Raw genomic sequence first — 15,109 nt, forward strand, 5'->3', positions numbered from 1 at the left:
TAATTTTTTTTTTTTTTTTTTTTGTATTTTTAGTAGAGACGGGGTTTTGCCATGTTGGCCAGGCTGGTCTTCAACTCCTGACCTCAGGTGATCCACCCACTTCGGCCTCCCAAAGCGCTGGGATTACAGGCGTGAGTCACCACGCCCAGCCTAACATGATGTTTTTAAATTGCAGATATAGTTTTTAAAAAACCTTCTGCAACACTGTACTTAACAGCCAAGAGTCTTTTGCCCTCTTTACCAATTTTCACGTTGGGTTCTATTTAGTCTGAAGTTAGCACAGCCACATTTACTCTTTAGCATCTGCCTAGTATATTTTTGTTCATCTCTTTATAATCTACGGCAGTGTTTTAGATTGTGCAAATAGCACACAGTGGGATTCCGTGTTTTTACTTAAGCCTAAAGATTCCAGAATTTAACCTGTTCATGTTTATTATGAGTAAAAAACTTGATCTTGCTGTATTGTGGATTTTTTATTTCTATGTAGCTTCTTTTTCTTTCTCGTCATGCTGGATCTAAAAATTCCATTCCCTCTTTCCAGGTAGTTTTGTAGCTATTAAAGTTGTTGACATATACTTGCTTCCCTCTCTTCTCATGGCAAATGGCAATTCTGCACTTCCCTGGTCTGCTGAACTCAGGCACAGCCATGGGATTTTCTTTGGCCAAAGAAATGTGAACAGAAGTGACATTTCTAGACGGAAGCTTTAAGTCATAATATATGCTGCATCATACTTTCATTGGACACCGCAACCAGCAATGTTCCAAATATTAACGTTCCACCAGCCTTGCTCCCAGACTGAGGGTGATATTGAATAGGGGCCTCTAGCCAATCTGCCAAAGGCAAATTGCATGGGCACAAATAAACCTATGTTGTTGAAAGTAATTAAAATTTGGGAGCTGTTAATGCAACATCATCTAACCTATCCTTACTAACATACCCTTAACTTTATATATATTTTAATATATTTTTTCAATCAACACCTAGAATCAAACACTACCTATATCCTTCCCGTGAATAAGACAAGATCTAGGACAAGCTTTCACTTTCTATGTCCTGTCCTGCCTCCATTCATGTTCAAACCTAGAACTTTAGTTGGACTTTGTTTTCACATGTCATTAGTATTTATTTAGACTTTTTCTGACTACAGGCACCTCTGGTGATTATAGTGGATTTGCAGGTCACAAAGCCAAGTAGTTTGTCTCATATCTTTATCAGTTTATTTGATCTAAACATCTTTCATGGGGCTGGGCCCAGTGGCTCAGGTCTGTAGTCCCAGCACTTTGGGAGGCCAAGATGGGAGGATCATTTGAGGCCAGAAGTTCAAGACCAGCCTAAGAAAGAACCCATCTCAGCCAGGCACAGTGGCTCACACCTGTAATTCCAGCGCTTTGGGAGGCTGAGGCAGGTGAATCACCTGAGGGCAGGAGTTTCAGACCAGCCTGGCCAACATGGTGAAACTCCATCTCTACTAAAAATACAAAAATTAGCCGGGCATAGTGGTGCGTGCCTGTAATCCCAGTTACTAGAGGGGCTGAGGCAGGAGGATCACTTGATGGTTGCAATGAGCTGAGATTGAGGAGGTTGCGATGAGATGAGATGGCACCACTGCACTCCAGCCTGGGCAACAGAACGAGACTCCTGTCTCAAAAAAGAAACAAAAAAAGAAAAAGAAAAAGGAAAAGAAAGAACCCATCTCTACAATAAGGTTTTAAAACTTAGGCATGGTGGTACATTTCAGCTACTTGGGAGGCTGAGGTGGGAGGATCATTGAAGCCCAATGGTTCATGGTTACAATGAGCTGTGATCCCATCACTACACCCCAGCCTGGGTGACATGAGTGAGACCTTGATTCAAAAAAAAAAAAAAACACCCTTTAATGGATTCATTGTTCATTTTGGTTAGTTACTCTGAGGAAGATTTTTTCTAAGTAATTTAGTTGCTGATGAAACGTCTAATACCCATTAATATCTTCCATTTCATGAATTTAAGCTTCAACTGAATCCATTCTGCTGTGTAGTCCATCTTCTGAGTGTTTCAGTTTTATAATCAAATTTTTAATTTCCAGAAACGCTAAATATTTTTTTCATGGCATCCTATTCTTTATGAACATAATTATCTTTATGAATTGCTGCAGATTTTGATTCATTAATTTAAAAATTTCATGTTTCTCCTAGTAACTATCTTCTTGAACAGGTTAATTTTAATTTCATGCCTCCTTTTATGTTACTGGTTTTCTTCAAATTTGATGATTCTTGGCTGTCCATATTTACAAATGAGGGCCTAAGATTAAAGTATGAAGTATTGTTTTTTCATCCAAATGGGAATTCTGGTTCACTTTCAATGAACACAAATGATTACAGGCACTTATATGGCGATTATAAATGGAAGTGGCAGATCATCATAGTCAGAGATCGATCATGTGGGCAGCTTAACTTCAGTTCCTCTTCATAGCCATTATGGATAATTCCCTTATTCTCTGATCCCAGCATTTCTTGGGTAAGAGCTCCCACTTCAGATGGCTGCTTTCTTAGCCTGGTGGCAAACTCCAGAATTAGATGCTCCAAAGATGAGTGGAATGGCTTAGCTGTTCCACCCTTTAATTAACTGGTACTTAGATAATCTGCTTCTTATCTTCCAGAAATTCCACACTGTTCAATTTTTGGTTTTCCAACTCTGCTATTATTTTTATTTTAATATTTCTCCAATCATTTCAATGGGATTCTAGAAGAGTAAAAGAATGTGTTCAGTCATCCATGTTAACGTTCCAGCATGTAGTTTATAATCAGAATTTTTCAAAAAACCAATCATCTCCTATCATGCCGATCCTCTGAAAATCAAGTGTTACTGTCTTAAGATTAGAGATTCTCTAAATACCCATTTGAAATTGGACGAACTCATTATTGGATATAGAACTGGATGGGCAAGTAAGAGTGATGATTTTTGACCACTAGTAACTATGTGTGAATTTAAGGCAGGATGACAAGCTCTTTGCTACAGTATCACATCTGACTGTTTTCTGAAAAAAGTCCTGTTTGCACATGGATTGTATATGTTATGGTAAGTACTCAGTAAAGGTGCATAGTAATTTCTCAGTAAAGGAACATACTTATACCTTTCTTTAAACCAAATGAAAATACCATATTTCAAAATTAAATGATATTATTTCAGGTATATTGAAAGTTTAACAATTATTTGTAGGGCTAAAATTGTATATATTAAGCAGCAAAATATCCACATTTTTAATTCTTAATGTTATGGTTTTAAATGTTTGATAAAATATATGTAAAATATGGAAGAATTTTAAAACTATAATTATGTGTATGTGTGTAGGTCTTGTAAAAATCCATGGTTAAAGAAAATTGGGGATATCAAGTATAAACTGATTTAACTTCCAACTCTTCCCATTTTTGTCTCTGTTCACACTTCCCAGGATCCCCCAACTCTACAATAACTTTTACATATTTTACAATGTGACCCCATCCCTGCTTTTATTTTCTTATCTGTATTTCTTTCCCAGATTCTCTAAGTTATTTATCTAACCATTTTGCACTCATCTCAAGTTCATCAAGAATTCAAATATGTACATCCCCATCTGTTCAGATCTGTTTCTTTTAGTCTAAAGAACATTAAAGTATCTCATGCTCCCTCCTTGTCTGAGACCCTGCTGCATAAATGAGCCTCTCCTTCTTTACTTGGTTCCTTCCTTTCACCTTACAAACATTTAAGTCTTTCTTACTCTAAAAACTTCCTCTGCATCTAACTCCATTTCCTCTTACCATCCAAACTCCTTCAAAGAGTAGCCCTATATCCAAACTTCATTGTCCCCTCAGGGTATTCCTGCCCCTCAATTTACTGCAATCTGGTATCTTCATCAACCAATTCAGTGAATTGCTCTCATTAAGGTCACCTGGGACCTAACTGCCAAAATCCGGTGGACACCTATTCTCTGCCAGGTGACACTGTATTCTTTTTATTTTTTAATTTTTTTTTATTATTATGCTTTAAGTTCTAGGGTACACGTGCATAACGTGCAGGTTTGTTACATATGTATACTTGTGCCATGTTGGTGTGCTGCACCCATGAACTCGTCAGCACCCATCAATTCGTCATTTATATCAGGTATAACTCCCAATGCAATCCCTCCCCCCTCCCCCCTCCCCATGATAGGCCCCTTCCCGAGTCCAAGTGATCTCATTGTTCAGTTCCCACCTATGAGTGAGAACATGTGGTGTTTGGTTTTCTGTTCTTGTGATAGTTTGCTAAGAATGATGGTTTCCAGCTGCATCCATGTCCCTACAAAGGACGCAAACTCATCCTTTTTTATGGCTGCATAGTATTCCATGGTGTATATGTGCCACATTTTCTTAATCCAGTCTGTCACAGATGGATATTTGGGTTGATTCCAAGTCTTTGCTATTGTGAATAGTGCTGCAATAAACATACATGTGCATGTGTCTTTATAGCAGCATGATTTATAATCCTTTGGGTATATACCCAGTAGTGGGATGGCTGGGTCATATGGTACATCTAGTTCTAGATCCTTGAGGAATTGCCATACTGTTTTCCATAATGGTTGAACTAGTTTACAATCCCACCAACAGTGTAAAAGTGTTCCTATTTCTCCACATCCTAGGTGACACTGTATTCTACTTCTTCCTTCTTGACACTTTTATCACTTGTCTCTCTCAGAATCCTTTCTTTGCTTATCATTTAAACTTTGACAGTCCCCACAATTCTGTGTTCTCATCAACTTTACGATTTTAACTACTGCTTATATGTGCTGATGACTTTCAAATTCTTTATTTCCATGTCTTCCCATGCACATCTAATCATCTACCAGTCATTTCCTCCTGAAATTTACAGGTGATGTATTCAACCTGTCCCAAACTAAACTCTTCTTTCCAAAGCAGTTCTTCATCCCATATTCCCAGCCTCAATGACACCACCACCCAATCTTAGTCACAGAAACACAAGTCCACCCACTGCCTTTCTCCTTATTTTCCATAACCGAATCTAATTTAATTGCCAAAATAAGATTAAAACTTATTCCCTCCCTTCATCTATACCTTGTTTTAGATCTCCTTCTCTTCTTCCTAAGTCATAAGTTACCAAACTGGCATTTTGTGGCACCAATTGTTAGGCACTCCTATTTAAAAAGGATTCTATAAACAAGTATATTTGAGAAGGGCTGCATACCATATGCCTGTCTTGAAGAGTCAGAATGAACATTAGCCTCTAGCACCCCTGAGAAGTACTACTGTAAAGAAACCTGCGGCCAGGCGCGGTGGCTCATGCCTGTAATCCTAGCACTTTGGGAGGCCAAGGCGGGCGGATCACGAGGTCAGAAGATCGATACCCTTCTGGCTAACATGGTGAAACCCTGTCTCCACCAAAAATACAAAAAATTAGCCGGGTATGGTGGTGGGTGCCTATAGTCCCAGCTACTCAGGAGGCTGAGGCGGAGCTTGCAGTGAGCCAACATTGCGCCACTGCACTCCAGCCTGGGCGACGGAGCAAAACTCCGTCTCAAAAGACAAAAAAAAAAAAAAAAAGAAACCTGCCTAATTCTATTTATGCGAGGGTCTCCTTTGTTTGTCTAAAAATTATTTCAGTAGCAGAAGAAGTGGAAAGATAAGTCCCATTTACAAATCAAAGACAAACCCTCTTCAGAAGAGTGCGGAAAACTGATTTCCATACTTCTTTAACGTATCAGCCTAAAGCTAATGATCTTAAATGCAAACCTGAGCATATCATTTCCATTCTTTACTAGCTCATTATTTACTGAAGAAAAAGAACCAGCTCCATGCAATGTGGATTATAAAACCCAATCTCGTTCCCCTAGCTGCCTCCTTGAGCGACATTTGCCAGTGCCTGATGACATTTCGGTAACTCTCAACTACTTGTGTTTGTGGTTCCTCAAACACACATACTCACACTTACAGCTCTGTACTTAAGCTCATGCTAGTCCCTCTGCCCTGAGTATCCTTCCCCTTCATCTCCTTATTCACCAACCTCTAACTCGTCCTTTAAGACTTAGCTTAGAAATTAACATGACCTTTGGTCTCTTTAGTTGGCCTTTCTTGACCCCACTGCTCTCCTCCTCCTTTTTCCCCAAACATTGGCTAAACTCCCTCAGCATTCCCACCATAGAATGTAATATACAGTATTACACCATCTGCTTGTGTGTCTCCCCTTCACCCGACTGTTAAAAGGCCAAGATTACATCTTGTTCATTGTTTCATTCCCATAACAGTCAATCCATGATTAATGAACTCAGTAGTATTGTAGTAGCCCTTTTGATAACAATCAGGCAAGACTATCCTGAAGAAATCCAACACTCCAGCTTTTCTCTCATCTCATCTCTCAAGTCATAGTCTGGTTGTAGGAAAGGACTTACCTATGCATATTTTACCAGGGAGGGATATTTACTCCAAAGATTTATGTCCATACTCTAACTCTGCCTTTAAAAAATTCAACCCAGGTGTGCTTTCTGATAGCGCCACTCTTTTCTACTTACAGTGTTCATTGGCTTTTTTCTTGGAATCTTCCTTAAGTGGTTCCTCTCTTAACAGTGAAACACGGTAGCTGCTTAAAGTATGGGTTCTGGTTCAGATCCCAGCCCTACCACCTATTTACAGCTGTGCAACTTTGGGCAATTCACATAATCTGTCTCCTCAGACTCCCCATCTATAAGATGGGCATAATAATATTAATAGTTCCCTATCTTATAGGGTTGCTATAATCCATGAACATGCTTAAGCATCTAGACATGTTTGCTGCTCTGGTTATATATTAGAATATGTCAATGGCTTCTGGCCATGTGATATATATTTATTTCCACATTTAACCAAATGGTAAAATTATTCCATTTATTCACTCCCATCCCTTTCTATTCGTCATACTCTCCTTTGTTGTTCTGTTTTCTCCCTCCACAGAATATTAGTTCCTTGAGAGTAAAGGCTTTGTTTTGTCCACTGCTGAAAGTCATAGCACCCAGAATGATATTATACATACTAGCCCCTCAGTAAACAATTGCTGAATGAACGGTGTAAACTATCAAAGGGAAAAATAGACCAAAAATTTCATTATAATAAAAAGTACAGAGAAATCTTCCTTTAGTGGCTTCCAATCCTATATTTTAAGACACCATATGCCGTAATAAAAACATAAGAAAAATTATTAAAATTTAACGTTAAGGCAAAAACATAATTTCAAAAGATTTAGTCGGATGAAAGGCGTGATAGAGAATGGATGCTTTCTTGAAATTCAAAATCAGATCCAAGAGTATCACTTTCAGAATGTTCTAGTGGACTGGATTTACTTTTATTTGTCTTGGATGAAACAGTCACTATTCTATTTTCTTTCTTGACAGAAACAGATTTTTTCAAAGACCTACTTTTAATTGGTTCATTAACCAAAGAACTAGTTTCCCCAGTTCCTTTGCTTTTCCGGTTTTCAGGAGAGTCAGAGCAGGAATGCAGGTCCTTTCCAGGGTGTTTCTTACCAGAGTGTTTTTTGGTATATTCACCTGTTTTGGTCTTTTTCTCTGAAGAAGATCTGCTATTTCTGGACAACTCCTCTTCTTTTCTTTGACTTCCAGTTCCAGAAGTCGCATGTGGTAAAGGAGAACACATTCTAGCAATGAATCCCTCAAAAGACTCCTGCTGCTGCTCAGTGGCTGGGACTCCCAGGTTGTCGTTGGAAGTTCCTAAGGTCTCTGGAGTAGACATTGGGACAGGGAAGGAGTCGAGAGGCAAAGGAATTCTAGCATCACCTGTAATTTTCTGAAACTAGAAGGAAAAACAAAACAAAAATTTAGTGATGAACAAAGCCATCCATTAAAAAGTCAAGTTCAGGCTGGGCACGGTGGCTCAAGCCTGTAATCCCAGCACTTTGGGAGGCCGAGACGGGTGGATCACGAGGTCAGGAGATCGAGACCATCCTGGTCTACACGGTGAAACCCCGTCTCTACTAAAAAATACAAAAAACTAGCTGGGCGAGATGGCGGGCGCCTGTAGTCCCAGCTACTCGGGAGGCTGAGGCAGGAGAATGGCGTAAACCCGGGAGGCGGAGCTTGCAGTGAGCCGAGATCATGTCACTGCACTCCAGCCTGGGTGACAGAGCGAGACTCCGTCTCAAAAAAAAAAAAAAAAAAAAAAGTCAAGTTCAAAACATCAATGTTATTCTGTGATCTTAGAAGATTTCCAGGTCATTTTTCCCCTTATTATATCTTGCCAAGTGATTGCCAACTCAACTTAGCTATATCCAGAGGTAGGTCCAGCACATTTTCAGACTTTTGTGTTTTGCGTAATTATTACTAATTTATCACTACCTCATTAAAAAAAATAAAACCTTATTCTATAAGAAAATTAATTTCTTTCCTATCCTCTACGCACATGTAAGCAGTATCCAATTTGTAAGCAGACTGAGTTTTCAAGTCATCAGCTGCCAAGACCAGTCTGAGACTGGCTGAGATGAGAGATGGGGGCTCCAAGTAAGGCCAGAGGAAAAGCAGCAGGGGATTCCTGTGGCAGACAAGTTTGCCCCTCCCATTCCCATAACTAGATGATGCATATAATATACTGCCTGTTTGTTATATATGAATTACTTATTCTGAAAAATTATCTATATCAGTACTTGTACCTTCATTAGTGTTCCTTCATTGTAAGCTGACTGCATACAAATAGAAACCTAGATGAAATATGAATAGAATATTTATAAAATTTAAAATTTAAAATATTTTCTCTAATCTTTCATTTCTTCACTGAGGATAGTCTACTTTAAATCATAAATTTTCAAAAGAACTTTCTTATTTTTTATTTACAACAATACAATATAATGAAATGGGCACAAACTTACTAATCTCAGTCTTGGAAAGGACCCCAAAGATGCTTCTGGTCCCCGAGCATGTGAACAGATCATTATTCTTTTCTCTCTTAGTAATTCCCTTTTTTGCTGATCACTTGTAGAATCACTAAGTTCCGTTCTATTCACTTACCTGGATATTTTGCATCCGCCCTAGGGCATTCTGCTTTGGTTCTGGTTTTTCATCTTCAAGTGCCTTCTTTTCTTCTTTAGGTGGATTACTAACAGTAGAAGTCATCTGGGGATGACCTAGTAATTGAAAATCTGACTGATCTATCCCAGCCATTGTGGCAAGCTGCCCAAGCCTGGTCAAGAGAAGAAAAAGAGGAAAAGGCAAGGATTACTAGAATCACGTAAGAACAGTTTACATTTCCCAGAACCTATGACCATGAAATACTTCTAAAATCTTAAAACCCATTATCCTACTCCAGACCACATCCCCAACCCTCCCAGTTTCTCAGAACTTCCCACATTTATCCTCTGAGATGAACCATATCAGATCGTACAATCCTTTAAGCACTGTTTCTTCCCCCAACAATGTATTAGATACCTCTTGACTTCATTTCCTTACTTACTCCCTATTTTACATACAGTCTCAGTAGAAGTTGCATTTTCTACCGTATACCTACTGCCTCTCACCTTCTTCCCCACACATCTATACCACCTTTCCTCCAGTATCTCCAACTCTCTCTTTCAGTATCTTCTTTTAGCAAAATCATTCTTGGTTGAGGACCACTGATCCATATCTCTATCTATATCTACCCTGCAGATTAATAACAATTTTAATGTCTAAGACAAAGTTTATTTTAATTCAAATTTATTTAACAAGCAAAGTGAATAAAAGAAAAATTCCTATACATTCCTGAATACTTTCAATTAAAACTACCTTCAATTTAGTCTTTAACAAGAATTACCCTTAACCAATTACTCTATCTACAGCTTACTCTTTTTTTTCTTTTTAAGAGATGGGGTCTTACTATGTTGCTCAGGCTAACCTTGAATTCCTGGGCTCAAGTGATCCTCCTGCCTCAGCCTCCCAAGTAGCTGGGACTACAGGTGCAAACCACCAAGCCAGATAAGTTTACTCTTTCATATTGGGCCCTCAACCAAGGTAGGTTTGTCATTTCGCATTTCTTTTAAAATTAATTCCACATTTAAAAAAATCAAGTGTATTACTTATAATTACACAGTAAATATGACTTCAGGAAGCTATAAAAATTGCTCAAGTTCCTCAGCAAAACACCATTAAAGTCATGGAGGGACGAATGTGATAGGGAGAAAGTAACTAACCCAGCATCTTTAAGGAGATCCAAAAAAGCATGAAACTTCTGAAAAGAATTCTCAATGCTGCCCAAAACACCTTCATCATCCAGGATCATATTTGTCAATGACTGTGCATGAAGGGCTTCAGACAGAGAGAAATTTATATTTCTTAACTGGGCATTTTCATGTTCCAGCTATAAAAGAAGATTGAAAATGTGTGACATGATTTTCTCTCATTATCACCAAAATAGTTTTTATGAAACTAAAATAAAACATTTTAAAAATGTAATTAATTTGCAGTTAATCTAACTCTCCACCAGTAAAGACAGACCATATTACATAACAATCAAAACCTGGAGATAACTGGCAAAACCTCCTACATAAACAATATAAACAGTATTTCATTAATGATCTTTCAAAAAGATCACATTTCTAACAGGTTAAATGCATACCTGGATCATTCTATATTTAAAAATTAGCTGTGTAAGGTTTCCCTCAAATTAGACAATGAAATAAAGAGTAAGCATATTACAATTTGGCTGTTAAGAACTAATTTTTGCCAGTAAAATACTTAATAAATTTAAAAGTCCTATTTCAGACCCAATTTACTAACTGTACAATCATCAATATTCCCCCTTTGCTTCTTGAAAATATGTACTCTCCTGCACACCATCCCCCTTTATCATCTATTTATCTAATACTACACATAAGTCTAACTCTGGTATTTCTCAGAAAGGCCATTGTGTTCACAATGCACCTTTTGCCTTATACAATCAGGTGCTCAACCTTTACTGAATGATTAACTGTCTTCCAAACCAATGCATGTACTTTCAAAAATTCCTCCTTAAACTTGCTTTGTAATAATATAGTTATATAGAACGTTCTAGCTTATGCCCTGCTCTTACGCACATTCACCTAATTTAGTCCTCATGGTATAGATTTTTATCTTTCATTGCATTCTTACCAGTTTTCCTTTATCTTTTACCTTATTTATTCGTTTTCCTAATTCACCATCAGTAGATAGTCTCATCCCCAACTTTTATGTAATTGTATATCAGTATAAGCCTAATAAATGCATTCTTGAATTGATGCATCATGAACAGAAAATAAGCTCCAGTCATATAAAAGCACAGGAAAAGAAAACAAACTACAAGTTTTACATTTTTAAAAAGCATGCTTTTTGGAATAAAGACCACACAATCACCAAATATAAGTAAATACAAATATTAACATAGTGTGACCAATTTGCAATATACTGTATTGTCTCACTTTAAAGTTTATAAAATGTATGTATGTATGTATGAGTTAAAATTAAACCAAAACCAAAACCAAAACAAAAAACTCTCAAAAGGTAAGAAAACTTTTATTTACCTCACTGACTCGCTTATCAGCCTTAAGTCTTATCACTCTTTCCTCCTTTAACTGCTTTAGGCACTCCTCCAGTTTTTCCTAGTATTAAGTAATAAAGTAAAGATTGTAATTAATTCCCAATACGATCCCCAAAACTCTTCCAGCTGTTGAGCTCACCAAGTGTTTAGGGATAGAGCCAGAAGTGAACTCATATATCAGGATTACAACCTACTGCCTGTATAATATCATACCATGCTAGGGAAATTAATTACCAAAAACATATCAAATTCTCATATTACAGATTTATTTAAATCCCACTCTTTCCAAAATAAATTTGTGATAGCTCACCATAGAAGGCATACACATATGTTTATTGAGTCAGAAATAAAAATTAAGGCTATGAAAAAGAAATTCTATTCTTATTTGTGGATCCATTATAATAGGAAGCCCTAGTAACACACTTAACACACCTGAATTACGTAACAGCAAATTAAAAATCAAGTAATCAATTAAAAGGGACAGGGCTCTTTCTGGTAAAGATTGAAATACAAAAGGAATTAGACATGATGGAGATTCTCCAATTCCCTCCAGAGTGAGGGAAGGAACTCTACTATATACCTACATTAGGAAAGGAAATTGGTACCACTTTCTGGAGTAATCTTCAGTAAATACTACCAATTCTATGTCTGGGAATTTACCCTAAGGAAATCACCGAACATGCAGACAAAGATTTATCTACCAACATAATGTCACAGGACTGTTTGTAACTAAAAGCCTCCAAATTGTGATTGTTAAAAAAAAAAAAAAAAAAAAATACCACATTCATATGATGAAATGTTCTCTGGAGTCACTAAAAACAATGATACGGGTCTTAACCAGAGTTAATGAAGGTCGTTTTTTTTGGGAGATGGTCCAAAAGCTAAGTAAGATTCTCTGATGTGGAAGAGCATTCAATGATGTGACAAAATATTTTGATAACTTTTTAAGATAAAAGGGCAAATTACAAAATATCCAGGTGTGTGTACCACGCAGAGGTGGTTTTTATTTCCCTCAATGGTTTTCACGATTTTCAAAAATTTTCTCAAAGGGCATGTATTTTTACACTCAGAACACGTTTGAAAAATCAGTAAATGCCCTAATAACTACAATTTTTTTTTTGTTTTTTTTTTTTTGAGACGGAGTCTGGCTCTGTCGCCCAGGCTGGAGTGCAGTGGCCGGATCTCAGCTCACTGCAAGCTCTGCCTCCCGGGTTTATGCCATTCTCCTGCCTCAGCCTCCGGAGTAGCTGGGACTACAGGCGCCCGCCACCTCGCCCGGCTACTTTTTTTGTATTTTTTAGTAGAGATGGGGTTTCACCGTGTTAGCCAGGGTGGTCTCGATCTCTTGACCGCGTGATCCGCCCATTTCGGCCTCCCAAAGTGCTGGGATTACAGGCTTGAGCCACCGCGCCCGGCCACAAATTCTTTAATGTTTCATTATCAGTTAAAAACAACCAAGTTTTTACGGGAAAAAGAAAAAACAAATTGTAAAATTCCTCTACTTACTATTTACATAATGGTTTTAATATTTAGAACTGTTATCAAAGAACTTCTAACCAAACATGCAAATAAGCAAAAAACTTATCACAATTGGAGAAAGAAGACTAAAATCCTACATTCCTAACTAGTTCTAAAAATCACATCAAAGCACAATTACATGAAATTGTTTCTCCCTCTAGTGGAGGAAGTGAGAACATAATGTTACATTTTTATGAAAGCACCCTCCTCAGTACTCCTTTGAAGAGTAATTCACGCTCCTTAAAGAAAATAAGGAAATATGAAAGGAAACAATTAGAAAGTAAAATCACTTAACATTCCACTACTTAAAAACGTCTAAAGTGTTGTAGTAATAATTTTCCTCCCTGACAGCTGCTCCTCTTCCTCCCTTTTCTATACACGGAAGAGTTGATTTTTTTTCTGGAACACAATCCCAGAAATATCAAATGTTATACCGTACAACAACCCTTGAACATCAAGGGCTTCAAGTATGCAGGATCATTATACACAGATTTTTTTCAACCAAATGCAGATCAAAAACACAGTATTCTGGCTGGGCACGGTGGCTCACACCTGTAATCCCAGCACTTTGGGAGGCCAAGGCGGGTGGATCATGAGGTCAGGAGATAGAGGCCAGCATGGTGAAACCCCATCTCTACAAAAAATATAAAAATTAGCTGGGTGTGGTGGTGCGCACCTGTAATCCCAGCTACTCGGGAGGCTGAGGCAGGAGATTCACTTGAACCCGGGAGGCAGAGGTTGCAGTGAGCCGAGACTGGGCCACTGCACTCCAGCCTGGCGACAGAGCAAGACTCCGTCTCAAAAAAAAAAAAAAAAAAAAAATACAGTATTCTCCTATGCAAAACCTCATACAGAGGGCTGACTTTTTACATACCCTGGTTCCACAGGCCAACTGTGGGGCCTGAACATGCATGCATGGATTTGGGTATATGCTGGAGGATGGAGTCATAGAATAATAACCTGAGTAAACTGAGGGAAGACTGTATATCCAATTTTATGTTAGACATTCTTCCATTTAACATTGAATCAGAGAACTCATAACTTTGACTTTTTTTTTTTTTTTTTGAGATGGAGTCTCGCTCTATCACCCACGCTGGAGTGGGTGGCCCGATCTTGGCTCACTGCAAGCTCCACCTCCCGCGTTCACGCCATTCTCCTGCCTCAGCCTCCCGGGTAGCTGGGACTACAGGTGCCCACCAACACGCCTGGTTAATTTTTTGTATTTTTAGTAAAGACGGGGTTTCACCATGTTAGCCAGGATGGTCTCGATCTCCTGACCTCGTGATCCGCCTGCCTCAGCCTCCCAAAGTGCTGGGATTACAGGCATGAGCCACTGCACCCGACCAACTTTGACTTTCTTAGTGGGCTACAAAATACACTGAGCCAGCTTATTAGTTCATGTAATCATTCCTTTATGGCTAACAAGGCTGTTTCCAACTTTTCAACATTATAAGATAAAATAACCACTTTTAAGCATGAAGGCTTTGTTCTCCCATATTTAGAATAATTTTTTTGCAATAAATTAATAAAAAAGGAATTTTAGGTCAAAGCAAATAAACATTTTTAAGGCTTTGCAATACTTACATCCAAATTGCTTTTCAAAAGATTTCTAAGATTTTATACTGCTACTGGCAATGAAACAGTCTATCACTTGGATATATCACCTCTACTCTAACTGTTGGCTTACCTTCCCACTTAAAGTGCAAGATATTCAAGAGAAGGTAGTATATTTTATTGTTTATCCCCAGCATCTATGTCTACCACAAAGCAGACAACCAATAAATAATTGCTGAATAGAGAAAATCCCTGCCAATATAAGATTTATGTGTGTGTTAAAGACAGAATGTGTGTTTTTCTCTAATAGATAAAAGGTCACTGTCTTCCTTAAATGTACATCTTTTTTTTTATTATTATTATACTTTAAGTTCTAGGGTACATGTGCATAACGTGCAGGTTTGTTACATATGTATACTTGTGCCATGTTGGTGTGCTGCACCCATCAACTCGTCAGCACCCATCAATTCGTCATTTATATCAGGTATAACTCCCAATGCATTTCTTTGCTTACTAATTA

The 15,109-nt window shown here is 38.0% G+C and overlaps 1 protein-coding gene across 6 annotated transcripts in view; it reads right to left on the reverse strand.

Annotated features, from left to right (window-relative positions):
* Positions 1 to 7,150: 7,150 nt before the first annotated feature.
* Positions 7,151 to 15,109, reverse strand: part of CEP78 (centrosomal protein 78) — a 32,136-nt gene continuing 24,177 nt past the window's right edge. For 3 of the 6 annotated variants that reach the window (XM_030920080.1, XM_010364452.2, XM_030920079.1), the window contains 5 exons: positions 11,501 to 11,578; positions 10,157 to 10,323; positions 9,000 to 9,171; positions 8,645 to 8,692; positions 7,151 to 7,791 (listed from right to left, as the gene is read on the reverse strand). In XM_030920080.1, coding sequence (XP_030775940.1) covers positions 7,222 to 7,791; positions 8,645 to 8,692; positions 9,000 to 9,171; positions 10,157 to 10,323; positions 11,501 to 11,578 — 1,035 coding nt within the window. In that variant the 3' untranslated portion in view covers positions 7,151 to 7,221. The remainder of the gene's footprint in view (positions 7,792 to 8,644; positions 8,693 to 8,999; positions 9,172 to 10,156; positions 10,324 to 11,500; positions 11,579 to 15,109) is intronic. The other 3 variants (XM_030920082.1, XM_010364453.2, XM_030920081.1) reach the window with 1 other exon arrangement.

Source organism: Rhinopithecus roxellana, chromosome 16 (genome assembly GCF_007565055.1).
Source record: "Rhinopithecus roxellana isolate Shanxi Qingling chromosome 16, ASM756505v1, whole genome shotgun sequence".
NCBI classification, from domain to species: Eukaryota; Metazoa; Chordata; class Mammalia; order Primates; family Cercopithecidae; genus Rhinopithecus; species Rhinopithecus roxellana.